This window comes from Cetorhinus maximus, chromosome 8, assembly GCF_964194155.1.
Source record: "Cetorhinus maximus chromosome 8, sCetMax3.hap1.1, whole genome shotgun sequence".
Lineage (NCBI taxonomy): Eukaryota > Metazoa > Chordata > Chondrichthyes > Lamniformes > Cetorhinidae > Cetorhinus > Cetorhinus maximus.
Genome location: NC_135886.1, coordinates 6554088 through 6569889, shown reverse-complemented (window position 1 = coordinate 6569889; position 15802 = coordinate 6554088). Strand labels below are relative to the sequence as shown.

The following is a 15802-nucleotide window of genomic DNA, read 5'->3' as shown; positions in this document are numbered from 1 at the left end:
ACTACTCCTATCAAGACCCTTCTTAAAATCCACCTCTGACAATGCTTTCCTAATCCCCTTCTTCTGCCCATTTCCTGCCATGCATCGCTCTGGTTTCCTTTTACTGTGTCTGGAGCCAATCCATTTGTTGAGTTGACCCATCTGAGGGGATTGCCTGGTTATTACCTCACTGCTTTTTGTGTGGCCTTGCTGTGTGAAAATTGGCTGCTGTGTCCTTTACATTACAACAGTGTTACAATTATGGCAAAAACCAAATACTACCAATGCTGGAAATGGGATATAAAAACTGCGATGCTGGGAGTACTCAGCAAGGCAGGCAGAACCTACGGAGAGAGAAACAGAGTTAATGTTTCAGGCTGACGACCATTCATAAGAACTGATTGTCTGTAGAGTGCTTTGGGGCATTGTGAAAGGCGCTATATAAATGCAAGCCCTTTCCCTTTTGCTGCACTTCAGTGTGGAATTGACAAGACTCCTCATATCAGCCTGCCCTAAGTTCACCCGTGCCATGATAAAAATGACTGTGGTCTCTTTGGAGATCGATTTGTTTGAGTAATGTGTGTGCTTTCCACCTCTTTGCAGGCTCATAGCAACAGAGCTGGCCAGAATTCATTCTATTCACGCCCACAATGGCTGTATTCCTAAACCCAACCTCTGGGTGAAAATGCGAAAGTATATGGCTCTCATCTCCTCGGAGTTCACGCCAGAAGCTAAAAATACTCGGTATGTGCTCAACAATGATGGTTTCTCAAAATCAGCTGGCCTAGTTGTACAGTGAGAGACCTTTACCCTGCTGGATACATAGCCAGCTTTTCATGGAGTCACTGTGAATTAATTCAGTAGCTGCTGGTCTCGAACTTTTACCACATTTGTGTTACATTACATGTTTGGAGAAGTGGCTCTTTTGGATACTTGAGCACTTTTGCTAAATTGAAAAATACAGCTATTTACTATTTTCAATTGATTTTGTGTAATTTTGTGTCATCTAGCGATTTTTAATCGCTGTTTTCCCTTGACTCCTAAGACCAGATGATCCATGTATATCCAGCTGGGTGTTGGCTGAAAGGTCAAGGGATCGCCATGAGGAGTGGGATCCATTTCCGATTTCTCCCTCCCTAAGCTCTAGCCCAGGAACAAGTGAAGCCAGCTGAGATGTGGCCCTGCCCTGCTACATTAATTCACCATGGGCTTGGGATCTTATCAATACGACTCAGTACTGCATGCTGCACTTGCCCACTAAGCCACACTTAAAGCCAACAGTGTAAGTGCTTGCATTGGAATCCGTGATGTACAAACTGCCAGCTCAATATGACCATAACATATCTGTGCAGTGCCCTGAAAAGGCTATGAGCTTTAAGTAAATTGTGTGCCCAACTTCATTTGGCAGACGCCCTTTTATACTTAACCAAAGATTTTGATTATTTTAATAAAAAAGACAAGAACAGTAAGAAACCTTTATCCCACTGAATATTTAATAACTTCATATAGCCACATAATGCAAAACCCTTATCCTGTTGAAATTGGTCCCATCTCAGTATGGTTAAATAGTGAGGAATCCTTGCACTGTTGAATTAACAGTGACTCTGTAGTCATTAGCGAAATGCAGTGAATGAGAATTATGCAAGTGGCAGATGAGGTTAAGTTCAGTGGCAAACTTGAGGTGATGAAATCTGCTTGAACGCGTGATTAATGCGAATGGAAATCTTTTAATGTTTTCAAGTCTCCTTTTGTGCGCATTTATCAACGTGAAAGATTTTAGCTAATTTTTAGACATGAAAGGCTGCTGATTCATAGCCTTGGCTAGCAGGCTTCTGTGAGTGCATGCCTTTAGAATTAGTACCATACTATCTCCTGCTCTAAGGTTTGCAACGACCTGTAGGCTTGTGCAAGTAGCCCCTTCAGAATTAGTGCCATACCATTCCCTGACTCGAGTCTGCTTTGGCCCACAAACCGAGGTGAAGGTTTCCAACAGCTGAGGTAAGGAATTTATGGATTAAATGTGTTTTTTTGGTTCTGATGGCCTTAATCAGGATTAAAGAATTGTGGTTTTAAACCCATTCAGGAAATAAATTTGCATTGAATGCAGGACCCTACTCATATAGTTTGTAGAATTACAGCCATATTTGATATATATTGTGTGCTCTAATTGTGTATTATACAGTTCTGTTTATGATAAGTTGTATGTTATGTATATAGTGCTGTGTATTCTCAGCCTGGATCTTCTGCGAAGCAGCAATCATCGTTGGATTGTCACTCTGCTCAAACTTTTCAACACTCCGACGGGGATCCCCATTTCTGGCCAGGTCTCCCGGGCCTGGCTTCTTCAGAAATGCGGATTTCTTCATCCCTTGAAGAACCCCATTGCAGCACTGTTGCATCAAGACACACACACCCTCTCTTTACAACACTAGCTGCTATGTGGTAAATTTAAATATCCAGTGTGAATGTTAGTGAATGGGGTGTGAATGGGGTAGATGGGGGGAGGTAAGTGGGAAGGGTGGGCAGGAGAGTGAGGTGGCAGGTGGTGAGGTGGGCAGGTAGGTCGGGGGTTAGTTAGGTTGGGTCAGGGGTAGTCGGGTGGTGGGGGTGGCAGGTGGGTAGGATGGCAGGTGGTGAGGTGGGTCAGGGGTTGTTGGTTAGGTTGGATCAGGGGGTAGTCAGGTGGTGGGGGGGTAGTTAGGGATGGTCCGGGGTTAGAATGGCAGGAAGGGTAGTCGGGTTGGGTTGAGGGTTTGATTGGAGGCCAGGGGATGTGTCGGGTCAGGCCGGGGTGATGTTGGGTTGGGCGGGGTTGTAGTCAGGGGGTTGGAATGGGGTAGTTGGGATATCGAGAGGTTGGAGGGAGGGGGGGGTGGTGGTCAGTGTGAGTGATTGGGGTGTCAGTTGTATAATTACCCAGGAGTTAGACTAGGAGTTTTCTGTCTATGGGTAACTATTCCGGTAAATATATCAGATCTGTCCAAAGTCTTGGACTCTAACTCAGAGTTGGAGAGGTTTTTGGAGGGTCCTGGGGAGCAAGGGAGTTGCCCGTTGGAAGTTCAAACTCCCTGGGCAATTCCCACGGAGGTCAGCACGTTGGGACGTCCGCAGGGTCCTGACTCTGACGATCCGGAGACCAGAAGGTCTGGGCCCTCATTTCTACATTCATTGTAGTTGTGCTTTATCGTGGCAGCAAGCTGCCTTACTTTTCTCCCATCTTGAAGAAGGTGTGCTTTACTAAGCTATGTTTCAACAGGTACTGGGAGCTCTCTGGAACACTGACAAATAGGATCTTCAGCATGCCACTTAGGCAGGAATTTCAATGAAGCAACACACCCCAGTGTACAATCAGAATGTAACCGCATAGAAGCTGTCCAGCTAACCCATCAAGTCTGTACTGGTGTTATCTTTCCCCCACACAGGCCACCTGGTCTAATGCCGCCCTGCTCAACCCACAATTTGCTTAATATTCCTTTTTCAAGCAACTTTCTAATTCTCTTTTAAAGAATTCATGGACATTTGTTTCAACAGATGTTTGCACAAGAGAATTCCAATTTCTAACTAGACTTCTGTTTAAAGGACCTATTTTTATTTATACCCTCCCTTTAATTCTTTTTGTGATGATCATATATCTGTGTCCTCTTATTACCATCTTATCAAGCAATTATAAACAGCTATTTGCTTCATCAGAAGACTTGGCCTTCAAAGCCTTTATCACATCATTTCATGACTGTCCCTGTTCAAGTGCGATGAAACACTAACAGCTCAAGGCTTCTCCGACAGCATCTCCCAAATGCACAACCTCCACTACCCCTCTAAGGATAAGGGTGGCTGGTGCATGAGATTGCTACCACCTCCTAAGCCCCCTGTCCGAGCCCCATACCATCCTGACGTGGGCATTTCTTCATTGTTGCCAGGTCAAAATCCTGGAGCTCCCCACCTAACTGCACCGTGGGTGCACCTTCACACAGAGGTTCAAGAAGGCTTTTCCCACCACTTTGTCAAGGACAATTGGGGATGGGCAATCAGTGCCAGCCTTGCCAATGATGCCCACATCTGGAGAATCAATAGATATTTCTTTAAGTCTCTCGTAATATCTATAAACCCTCTTCCCATGTAATACCCTATTGAATCTGTACTGCAACTTCACTATTGTAGTTATATCCTTAATATACCAGGGTGGCTAGACTGTACACAATAGTCCGACTGAGGCCGAATTAGGGTCTTTGACAGCTTTGTTGTCACCAGCTTGCTTTTATATTCACATTTTCCTATATTGAATGTCATGTGCCACCTGTCTGCCCAATCTGCCACCTTTTGTCCTCCTGCAGCCTAGTGATTTTTAATCCATGTTTTCCCTTGACTCCTCTCGACCAGATGATTCATGTATATCCAGCTGGGTGTTGGCTGAAGGGTCAAGGGATAGCCATGAGGAGTGGGGCCCATTTCAGATTTCTCCCTCCCTAAGCTCTAGCCCAGGAACAAATGAGGCCAACTGAGGTGTTGCCTTGCCCCTGTGCATTAATTTACCATGGGCATTGAACTTGGGATCTTTCTTATCAATATGACTCAATAACACATGCTGCACTTGCCCACTAAGCCACTCTTAAAGCCAACAGTGGAAGTGTTTGCGTTGGAATCCATGTCGTGCAAACTGCCAGCTCAATATGACCATTGACAGGAAATTGGGAACAGCTTTACCATGAATAAAGTACCACGTTCTACCAGTTAAAAATCAACAGTTTCTTAAAAGAATTTCTCAAGGGTTGCACAGTATAATGGGGCTCAGCTGCTGACACCCTGTACGTGGGTCACGCAATGATAGTGGCCATTGGCCAAGGACCCACAGCAAGGGCCGTTCCATCACGGGAGGAGAGGACATTGGGCGACGGGGCCTTGCAGGATCCTGAGGAATTCACGCCAGCTCTTGAGGAGTGTCCGTCTAAACGGGTTTTTGCTTTGCTTCAGGATTCAGAAGAAAGTGCCGCCTTTGGAGACACTGGAGAAGGAAATGGCGTGGATGAAGGAATACCTGTCGGAGCTGAACTCCCCCACGGTCCTTTGCCATAATGATCTCCTCTGCAAGAATATCATCTACAATGAAAAGGAAGGTGAGGTCCTGGTTATACAGCAGGTTAGCTGTTCCATCATGTTCCTGCTCTACTCTGGCACACCTTTTGACTGTGTTTATTTTTTTTTTTCAAATCACCAAATATATAAATTTAGAAGAGTTAGGGCTGATCACTAATCTGGGACTGAATGCTGAGCCAAATTCCAAAGATACTTGCTGCTTGGTCTGAGCTCTGGCCAGGGGAACGTGAACTGAGTCACTTGTCTATCATTGGCTTCCCTCGTTCTGTGCGCGCTTGATTTCAAGTGGTTCTCCAAGCCCAGGTTGTTGCACATGGGAACCGGGTAACTTCTCCTCATAGGTCAGTTTTCTTTGCAATGAACTTATGTGCCTTTCTGTGTAGGTGATGTCATTTTGTCGGGGGTTTATGAGATATCGTGAATGAGTTCTATTTTGAACAAATAGTAAGACCAATAGCTCATGGTGATGCCTGATTGAGTAGGTTCCGGCTTCTCATTCCGCAGTAATTAATTGTCTACTTAAATGTTGAAAACAATCAAATCATGGTCCTTTTGAGTAGCATCACATGCTCAATCACATCCCATTGGTGTATAATGCTGGCAGTGTTTCTTCCCATTTACATCACATTTATTGGAGAGATATGCCTTGTAGGCAGTAATACCCTCACACACTGTCAGCTTTGTGTTGCCTCTTCTTTACCTGTTCAGCACACATTCACTTGTGGATGTAGATGTTATCACTCCAGTTATTTCATCCTGTGCAGCAATACAATAAATAACCTGTCGCCCCTGAGCTGGCTCAGGCTATAGCTGTTGTCAGAAATTCCCAGCATTTTATTGAATTGGGAACATGGCACTTTGAGTCTGATATTCGTTTATGTGGATTTTTGCTGGGATCTGGTGTGGGGCTGACAGCAAAGCTGCGAGTGGCTGTGGGGCTGACTGTCCCCCTGCGACTGGCTGTGGGGCTGACTGTCCCCCTGCGACTGGCTGTGGGGCTGACTGTCCCCCTGCGACTGGCTGTGGGGCTGACTGTCCCCCTGCGACTGGCTGTGGGGCTGACTGTCCCCCTGCGACTGGCTGTGGGGCTGACTGTCCCCCTGCGACTGGCTGTGGGGCTGACTGTCCCCCTGCGACTGGCTGTGGGGCTGACTGTCCCCCTGCGACTGGCTGTGGGGCTGACTGTCCCCCTGCGACTGGCTGTGGGGCTGACTGTCCCCCTGCGACTGGTTGTGGGGATGACAGTCCCCCTGCGACTGGCTGTGGGGCTGACTGTCCCCCTGCGACTGGCTGTGGGGATGACAGTCACCCTGCGACTGGCTGTGGGGATGACAGTCCCCCTGCGACTGGCTGTGGGGATGACTGTCCCCCTGCGACTGGCTGTGGGGATGACTGTCCCCCTGCGACTGGCTGTGGGGATGACTGTCCCCCTGCGACTGGCTGTGGGGATGACTGTCCCCCTGCGACTGGCTGTGGGGATGACTGTCCCCCTGCGACTGGCTGTGGGGATGACTGTCCCCCTGCGACTGGCTGTGGGGATGACTGTCCCCCTGCGACTGGCTGTGGGGATGACTGTCCCCCTGCGACTGGCTGTGGGGCTGACTGTCCCCCTGCGACTGGCTGTGGGGCTGACAGTCCCCCTGCGACTGGCTGTGGGGCTGACAGTCCCCCTGCGACTGGCTGTGGGGCTGACAGTCCCCCTGCGACTGGCTGTGGGGCTGACAGTCCCCCTGCGACTGGCTGTGGGGCTGACAGTCCCCCTGCGACTGGCTGTGGGGCTGACAGTCCCCCTGCGACTGGCTGTGGGGATGACTGTCCCCCTGCGACTGGCTGTGGGGCTGACAGTCCCCCTGCGACTGGCTGTGGGGCTGACAGTCCCCCTGCGACTGGCTGTGGGGCTGACAGTCCCCCTGCGACTGGCTGTGGGGCTGACAGTCCCCCTGCGACTGGCTGTGGGGCTGACAGTCCCCCTGCGACTGGCTGTGGGACTGACAGTCCCCCTGCGACTGGCTGTGGGGCTGACAGTCCCCCTGCGACTGGCTGTGGGGCTGACAGTCCCCCTGCGACTGGCTGTGGGGCTGACAGTCCCCCTGCGACTGGCTGTGGGGCTGACAGTCCCCCTGCGACTGGCTGTGGGGCTGACAGTCCCCCTGCGACTGGCTGTGGGGCTGACAGTCCCCCTGCGACTGGCTGTGGGGCTGACAGTCCCCCTGCGACTGGCTGTGGGGCTGACAGTCCCCCTGCGACTGGCTGTGGGGCTGACAGTCCCCCTGCGACTGGCTGTGGGGCTGACAGTCCCCCTGCGACTGGCTGTGGGGCTGACAGTCCCCCTGCGACTGGCTGTGGGGCTGGGTGCGATGCTATGTTTGGGAGGCTGGTGTCGGGAATGGGGCCGTATGTTGATGTATGTGCCACTGGTTGTTATGGGCTGCGGAGACCAGAGGTGGCGGTACGAGACTGATTGTTACTACAGATTTGGCCAGTTACTTTATGGAAAAGGCAAAGAATGTGATCCTGGTGACCACGAGATAGTATGGCACTGCCTACAAGTTCATTGGGAGGAGGTGGTGCACTGAGCAGCTTGTACAATTATTAATTGTTTTATCCATTTTTGTATGAGAGCAAGCTAGGGAATAAGTTTAAAAGCAAAATACTGCGGATGTTGGAAATCTGAAACAAAAACAGAAAATGCTGGAAAATCTCAGCCGACCTAACTGCATCTGGGCGGGGGAGGAGAGCGAACACACAGGAAAAGCTCCCGAGGCGCAGAGCACAGAGGAAGATGAGTTTTGTCACATAAGTAGGGACAGGTTAGAAGTTAGGATGAAATATTTTTTTGTTTTGAATGACGTTTCGAAACTTCATCCCGCCCGTGGATGAGGCTTCACCCAAAATGCAAAGGCCGCTTGGCGTTTTCGCCTGCCCCACCGATCGTAAGGTCGGACGGGAGAGCGACAAATGTAATTCAATTGCATTGTTAATGGTCTTGAAAGGCCTTTTAATTGTCGGCGGGCACACTGCTGACTCCCGCGCGCGCGCTGACCGGAATATCGCGCGTGGTTTTGCGCTGGAGCGAGTTGGGTCGACAGACAGCAACTGTTTTCTTTGGTGGAGGGAGTCCAGATCTTGGAGAGGGGACATAACTTGAAATTTGAAGCTTGGTCATTCGGGCAGGAGGTCAGAAGGCAGGTCTTCATCAAAAGGCTAGTGGAAACCTGGAACTCTTCCCACCCCCCCCCTCCCCCCTCCACAAACAGATGTTGAATTGAGGCGGGTGGGAGGAGGGGTGTCAATCAACAACTTAAAAACTGAGATTCGCAGGTTTTTGTTAGGTAAGAGTAATCAGGATTATGAAACCCCGACAGGTAAATGGAGTTAAGATACCAATTGGCCATAATCTGATTGAGTGAGGGAACATGCTCAAGAGGTCCAATGGCCTACTCCTGCTTTTATGATCTCTTTGGGTGTCAGCCTTGACTCAATGGGTAGCACCAAGTCTCACACGTTTCTGGAGTTCAAACTGCAGGAGAGACTTGAGCACACAATCCAGGCTGGTACTTCAGTGTAGTACAGAGAGAGTGCGACACTATCAGAGGCGCTGTCTTTTTGCGCTTGCAATAAGATTTTACCAGTTTTTTATTCTCTAAAAGATTCCAGGGCTTTATTTCGAAGAAGAACAAAAGAGTTCTCTTTTTTGTGCCTTGGCCAACATTCATCCCTCAACCATAGTCTTTAAAACAAACTATCCGGTCACAATCCCATCGCTGTTTGTGAGACTTCGGCTCAGGCAAGTTAGCTGCCGTCGTTCACAACTCTACAACAGTGACTATACTTTAGAAGTGAAGTGCTTTGGGATCTCCAGAGGCTGTAAATACAAGTTACTTTTCTTTTGCTGAGTTTCCTACGTATTTGAAGTCAATTCCACTGCCACCAGAGACCTGAGTCAGCAATTGAACCTGAGGCTTACCTCGTTGGAATGGCCCAATGCTGAGTCACTGGGGAAGTACAAAGAGTTTTTCAATCAATGCATAACCAAAAACTTAAGAGAAATGTATTTCAGGCATGCATTGTTCCCTCCCTGACATTTTGTTTTGAAGCTCTGGCTTCTGATTAATTAGTATTGTTTCTGCTGAATGACCATTCACATTTGTCAAAGTATAACTTCTTTTAGGGGCAGGCAACCTCTGACCTTTCAATTTACTAACTTAAAAAAGGGTTTGACTTAAGTGTACAGAAGAGTGTGACTCTTTTTAATCCCAGGAATGGGCGGGCTGTCTTATGAGGAAAGCCTGGGCAGGCTAGGCCTGTATCCACTGGAGTTTAGAGGAGTAAGAGGCGACTTAATTGAAACCTTTAAGATCCTGATGGGTCTTGAAGGGTGGATGTAGAGAGGATGTTTCCTCTTGTGGGGGAACCTAGATTTAGGAGTCACTGTTTAAAAATAAGGGGTCGCTCATTTAAGACGGAGATGAGGGGAAATTCTTTTTGAGGATTGAGAGTCTTTGGAACTCTCTTCCTCAAAAGGTGGTGGAAACAGAGTCTTTGAATATTTTTAAGGCAGAGCGAGATAGATTCTTGATGAACAAGGGGGTGAAAGGATACCGGGTGTAGGTGGGAATGTGGGGTTGAGGTTACATTCAGATCAGCCATGATCTTATTGAATGGCGGAGCAGGCTCGAGGGGTCGAGTGGCCTCCTCCTCCTAATTTGTGTTCTTTTGCTGAAGAGAATTTGTGATTTTGCGAATTAGAATTTTTTAATATGCTTGAAAAAAGAAGAAATATGGTTAATTTATATTTAGTCTTTTTTGGGCAGGGTTGTAAGAGGTGGGGTGTGTCCTGTTAGGGACAGAGAGGTTGATATATGCTTAGAGGCGCAGGGCAAGGCTAGATTACTTGATGAGTCTTTTGTGTCGGTGTTTACCTGAGGAGGAAGAATCTGACAAAATGTCAGTAGAAGTGAAGATGGTGGAAGCAGTGGATAGTATGAAAATTGAAAGGGAGGAGGCACTGGAAAGCTAAGCTTAGGGTAGGTAAGTCATGTGGCCCGAATGGCTTGCATCCCAGGTTGCTAAAGGAAGTCAGGGTGGAGACAGCGCAAGGCTGGTCCTAATCTTTCAACCTTCCCTATAGATATGGGGGAGGTGCCAGAGGATTGGAGAATGGCAAATGTAACACCCTCATTCAATGACGGGTGTAAGGACAGTCCTAGCACCTACAGGCTGGTTAGTTTAACCTGACTGGTGGGCTAGTTTTTGGAACCCATAATCAGAGAAAAATATCAACTGGCTCTGAGAGAGGTTTGAGTTCATTAAGGAGAGCCAGCATGGATTTGTAAAAGACAGTTTAGTCAAGCATGATCTAATTGAACTTTTTGATGAAGTAACAGGACAGGTTGATGAAGGGAATGCAGTGGATGTTGCCTATATGGATTTTAAGAAAGTCTTTGACAAATTACCACATAAAAAGTTGATTATCAGACTGGAGCTTTATGGAATAGGAGGGTCAGTGTCCAATTGGATAGAAAAATTGGCTTAAGGACAGAAAACAGTGAGTCATGGTAAGTGGTTATTTTTCAGACTGGAGGACAGTGCTGTTCTCCAAGGATCAATGCTAGGGCCACTGTATTTTTTTTGTTATTTAAAAATGACTTGGTTCTTGGAATATGAAGTAAAATTTCAAAATTTGCTGATGATACCAAATTTGGAGGAATGGTAGACAGTGATGGTGATATGAATTACCTGCAACAGGACATAGGCTAGCAGAATGGGCAGACAATGGCAGATGAAATATGATACAGGGAAGTGTGAAGTGATGCATTTTGGAAGGAGGGATAGTGAGAGGCAATATAGATTTAATGGCACTGTTCTAAAGAGTGTGCAGGAGTGTGGGGTGCAAATACATTGACCTCTGAAGGTGGTAGAACATATTGAGAGCGATTAGCAAAGCATATGGGACTTTGGGCTTCATCAATTGAGGCATTGAGTACAAAAACAGGGAAATTATGCTGAATCTTTATAAAGCTCTGGTTAGGCTCCAAGTAGAGTATTGCATCCAGCTCTGGTCACCACACTTTAGGAAAGATGTGAAGATTCTTGAGAGGGTGCTGAGGAGATTTACCAGAATTGTTCCAGGGCTGAGGAATTTTAGCTACGAGGTTTGGTTGGAGAAGCTGGGGTTGTTCTCCTTAGAACAAAGGAGGTTGATGGGAGACTTGATAGTGGTGTACAAGATTGTGACAGGCTTAGATGTGGTAGACAAGGAAAACCTCTCCCCACATTAAGGGGAGGCGATGGCATAGTGGTATTGTTGCTGGACTAGTAATCCAGAGACCCAGGGTAATGCTCTGGGGACCTGGGTTCAAATCTCACCATGGCATTAAAAATTCTAGAATTAAAAATCTAGTGATGACCATGAAATCGTTGTCGATTGCTGTCCTTACCTGGCCTGGCCTACATGTGACGCCAGACCAATGTGGTTGGCTCTTAAAATGCCCCCTGAACAAGGGTAATTAGGGATGCGCAACAAATGGTGGCCTAGCCAGCGATGCCCACATCCCATGAATGAATTTTAAAAAATTGGTACATGGATTAGAGGATGCAGTTTTAAGGTTCTGGGTGGGAGTTGCTGGCGGAATGTGAGGAGGAACTTTTTACACAGGGTGGTAATGACTTGGAATAACCCTGTCCGTGAGGGTGGTGGAAGCAGAAACAATAAATGATTTCAAAAGGAAATTGGACGGGTGCTTGAAAGAAATAAACTTGCAGGGCTACAGGGATTGAATGGGGGACTGACTGGATTGCTGTGCAGGGAGCTGACATGGACTTGATGAGCTGAATGGACTCCCTCTGTGCTGTAAATGACCCGATGAAATGACTGTATTTTGGTTGTTTGCACAACCTGAAAAGCAGCACTTGTTGCTCCTGTCCTCTAGAGGGATTTGTATAGAGTGTGGCATTACTCGTTTTGACACCTTATTTACGCATCGAACGCTCCCAAGTCAGCCTGTAGCACAGTTAGATGCAGAGTAAAGTTCCCATACTATGGTCTGAACACTGCGCCTCAACTCCAGCTTGCAAAGACCCTAAACGACAAAAAAATTTGTATGAAGCCTTTGATGCAGTAAAACATCACGAGGCACTTCGTAGGAGCATTATCAAACATTCACGAGCAACATGAGATATTAGGACAGGGCTTAAATAAAGATGGAACTTTTGAAGAGGGTGGGGGAGCTGAGAGGTTGAGGAAGGAAATTCCAGAGCCCGGAATTTTCAGGACACGTCATCCCTCTTTGACCTATTAGGCTGTTCCCTGACTGGTGATAAATGAACCACAACATTTCAAAAAAACAATTCACTGAAACCCAGAGACAAAGCAAAATGAATGGTGCTTCAAAATTATACAAATACTATTTTATTATAAGGTTGCAAAACAAAATAAACAGACAGATCATGCCTCAGGGTACAAAGGAATTAATAAAAGGAAACCATTTAATCCTGGATTGAACACCATTTTGATGTGACTGACTGAACATTGAAATGCCTCAACTAAAATGGCGAGAGTGTCAACTCCTCGCCTGTGGCAAGCTCTGGGAGATTTCAGGTTCACTGGGCCAATGTTTTTTAATGTTTTCAGTTAATTCACTTTGATGCAAGGAACAAGTGCTAATATTACAGTAATGGCACCAGCCAGACCCCAATATCGCATTATTACCAATATCGTACCCTAACACCATTTTAAAAAAAAAATCATTGTTAACTCTCCTCGTTCTCTCCTTTCCCTTCATCTGCTCCTCTTCTCCAAATATCTATTTTTATTTTTATTTTTCTCCCCCCAAGTTTCTGTTCCACCTGTTCAATACTTTCCATTTTAAATTAAAATATTTTAATGCTCAGTGCTTTCTATTTCCCACAATCTACTTTAGAGGCGAGAGAAACTTTAGGTAACATGGACTCTCGATTGGCTCCAAAGGTCAGTTGTCCAACCCTGGCCTATCAGTTCAATGACGGGACTCGAAAAGTTGGCACGGCCTCATTGCTTACGTGACCAGTCAATCCCCGATGCGTCTTTTAAAGGACCAAAGAGAGACTCTCCATTGCAGTCAGCTTGCCGATATATCCATTCAAGGCAGAGGTGAATGGGGGGGGTTACGATGGCAGATTTGGATTAGGAAAGATGGCAGGAGGCCCAAGTGGAGCACAAACAGCGGCACGGACTGGCTGGGCCGAATGGCCTGTTTCTGTGCGGCCTATCCTGTGTAAAATATGTGAAGAGCTCATTCGCAATGTTGAAATGGTTATGGGCTGAAAAATAAGCAATGCTCATTGCTTATTTACACGACTTCAGAAATCTCCTCGATGACCAATTTGACTTTTTAAAAAAAAAATGAAACCCTGTAATAACGGCTGTTTAGGCAAGGCTCAGGGTGGAGCTGAGTGACCAAAAATACCAACAGCAGCTCAAACCCAATCTCCTGATCGAATGACAGATGCATAATGAAGTAGCGGACTTGTAATTTTGTTAATAATATAGATAAATATTCTACTTTAAAGTAATTTGACGTAAGATGATATAGTTGCAAATAACACACTTCATATATGCGATTTGCACCATATGGGGTGCCAGACGAGGCTGAGGCCTCCAGATCAGAGGGTTGCGGGTTCAAGACCCACACCAGGGGCTTTAGCATGCCACCCAAGCTAATACTCCAGTGCAGCGCCACGGGAGTGCTGCACTGTCAGAGGTGCCATTGGACGTGTGAGACATTAAACTATGGCCTCGTTTTGTCCAGGGTGCTCAAAAGTCCCAGATTTTTTTGGGAGCATCCCATAATTGAGGTGGTTGTCCTGCGTCCCGGGTTCTTTGCTGCTGGGAAGCCCTTTGTCCCAATTTTTTTGAAAGACTGGCTCGGAGACTGCTTGTGGGCTGCCTCCTGTCGCTGTCCAAAGATCTTGAAAGTTTTGTGCAAGTGCGACGTGTCCACAGTCTGGACAGTGCCCCACCCAAACCCCCAGAGTCTGGACAGTGCCCCACCCAAACCCCCAGAGTCTGGACAGTGTCCCCACCCAAACCCCCACACTCCCACATTCTGGACAGTGTCCCCACCCAAACCCCCACACTCCCACAGTCTGGACAGTGTCCCCACCCAAACCCCCACACTCCCACAGTCTGGACAGTGTCCCACCCAAACCCCCACACTCCCACCGTCTGGACAGTGCCCCACCCAAACCCCCACACTCCCACAGTCTGGACAGTGTCCCCCCCAAACCCCCACACTCCCACAGTCTGGACAGTGTCCCCCCCAAACCCCCACACTCCCACCGTCTGGACAGTGTCCCCACCCAAACCCCCACGCTCCCACCGTCTGGACAGTGTCCCCCCCAAACCCCCACACTCCCACAGTCTGGACAGTGCCCCACCCAAACCCCCACACTCCCACAGTCTGGACAGTGTCCCCCCCCAAACCCCCACACTCCCACAGTCTGGACAGTGTCCCCCCCAAACCTCCACACTCCCACAGTCTGGACAGTGTCCCCCCCAAACTCCCACAGTCTGGACAGTGTCCCCCCCAAACCCCCACACTCCCACAGTCTGGACAGTGCCCCACCCAAACCCCCACACTCCCACAGTCTAGACAGTGTCCCCCCCCCCAAACCCCCACACTCGCACAGTCTGGACAGTGTCCCCCCCAAACCCCCACACTCCCACAGTCTAGACAGTGTCCCCCCCAAACCCCCACACTCCCACAGTCTAGACAGTGTCCCCCCCCAAACCCCCACACTCCCACAGTCTGAACAGTGTCCCCACCCAAACCCCCACACTCCCACAGTCTAGACAGTGTCCCCCCCAAACCCCCACACTCCCACAGTCTAGACAGTGTCCCCCCCAAACCCCCACACTCCCACCGTCTGGACAATGTCCCCCCCAAACTCCCACCGTCTGGACAGTGTCTCCCCCAAACTCCCACAGTCTGGACAGTGCCCCACCCAAACCCCCACATTCCCACAGTCTGGACAGTGTCCCCCCCGCCGACTCTTGCCCTGCCCCAATGGTCCTCCTTGCCAAATGTTCCTTATTTTTTTTCTCTGAGAGTTAGTTGTGTGAAAGGTTCCGTGAAGCAGAGCAGTCACTTATCCCCCAAGGCCCTGGTCGTTATTTGTTCCTGAGCTAAAACCTGTAGTTACCACATTGTCGTCTCCGGGAGTTTGCACATTGGCTGCAGCGCTTCCCACATTACAACAGCAGCTATAAAAGGTCTGAAGAAGAGTCATATTGGACTCGAAACGTTAACTCTGTTCCTCTCTCGACAGATGCTGCCAGACCGGCTGAGTTTTTAACCGCACTTTGTTTTTGTTACAAAAAGTATTTCATTGGTTGGAAAGCACTTTGGGATGAGGTTGTAAAAAGTGCTATTTAAATGCAATAATTTCACAAAGTTGAATTTTAAATTCCCAGAAAGTTCCCAAAAATAAAACTAATTTTTACCAGACCAAGTAAAATGGATTGTGAACGGACACCATTTTCCTGAGCCTCTGAGTTTCTTAAAGGTTCATTTTGGGATGTAGGCATTGCTGGCTAGGCCAGCATTTATTGCCCATCCCTAATTGCCCTTGAGAAGGTAGTGGTGAGCTGCCGCCTTGAACCGCTGCAGTCCATGTGGTGTAGGTACACCCACAGTGCTGTTAGGGAGGGAGTTCTAGGATTTTGAACCAGCAACAGTGAAAGAATGGTGAT

At 47.9% G+C, this 15802-nt stretch overlaps 1 protein-coding gene across 1 annotated transcript in view; it reads left to right on the top strand.

Annotated features, from left to right (window-relative positions):
- Positions 1–15802, top strand: part of etnk2 (ethanolamine kinase 2) — a 65990-nt gene that overhangs the window by 36287 nt on the left and 13901 nt on the right. The window contains exons 3-4 of the mRNA XM_078546388.1: positions 583–723; positions 4948–5090. Coding sequence (XP_078402514.1) covers positions 583–723; positions 4948–5090 — 284 coding nt within the window. The remainder of the gene's footprint in view (positions 1–582; positions 724–4947; positions 5091–15802) is intronic.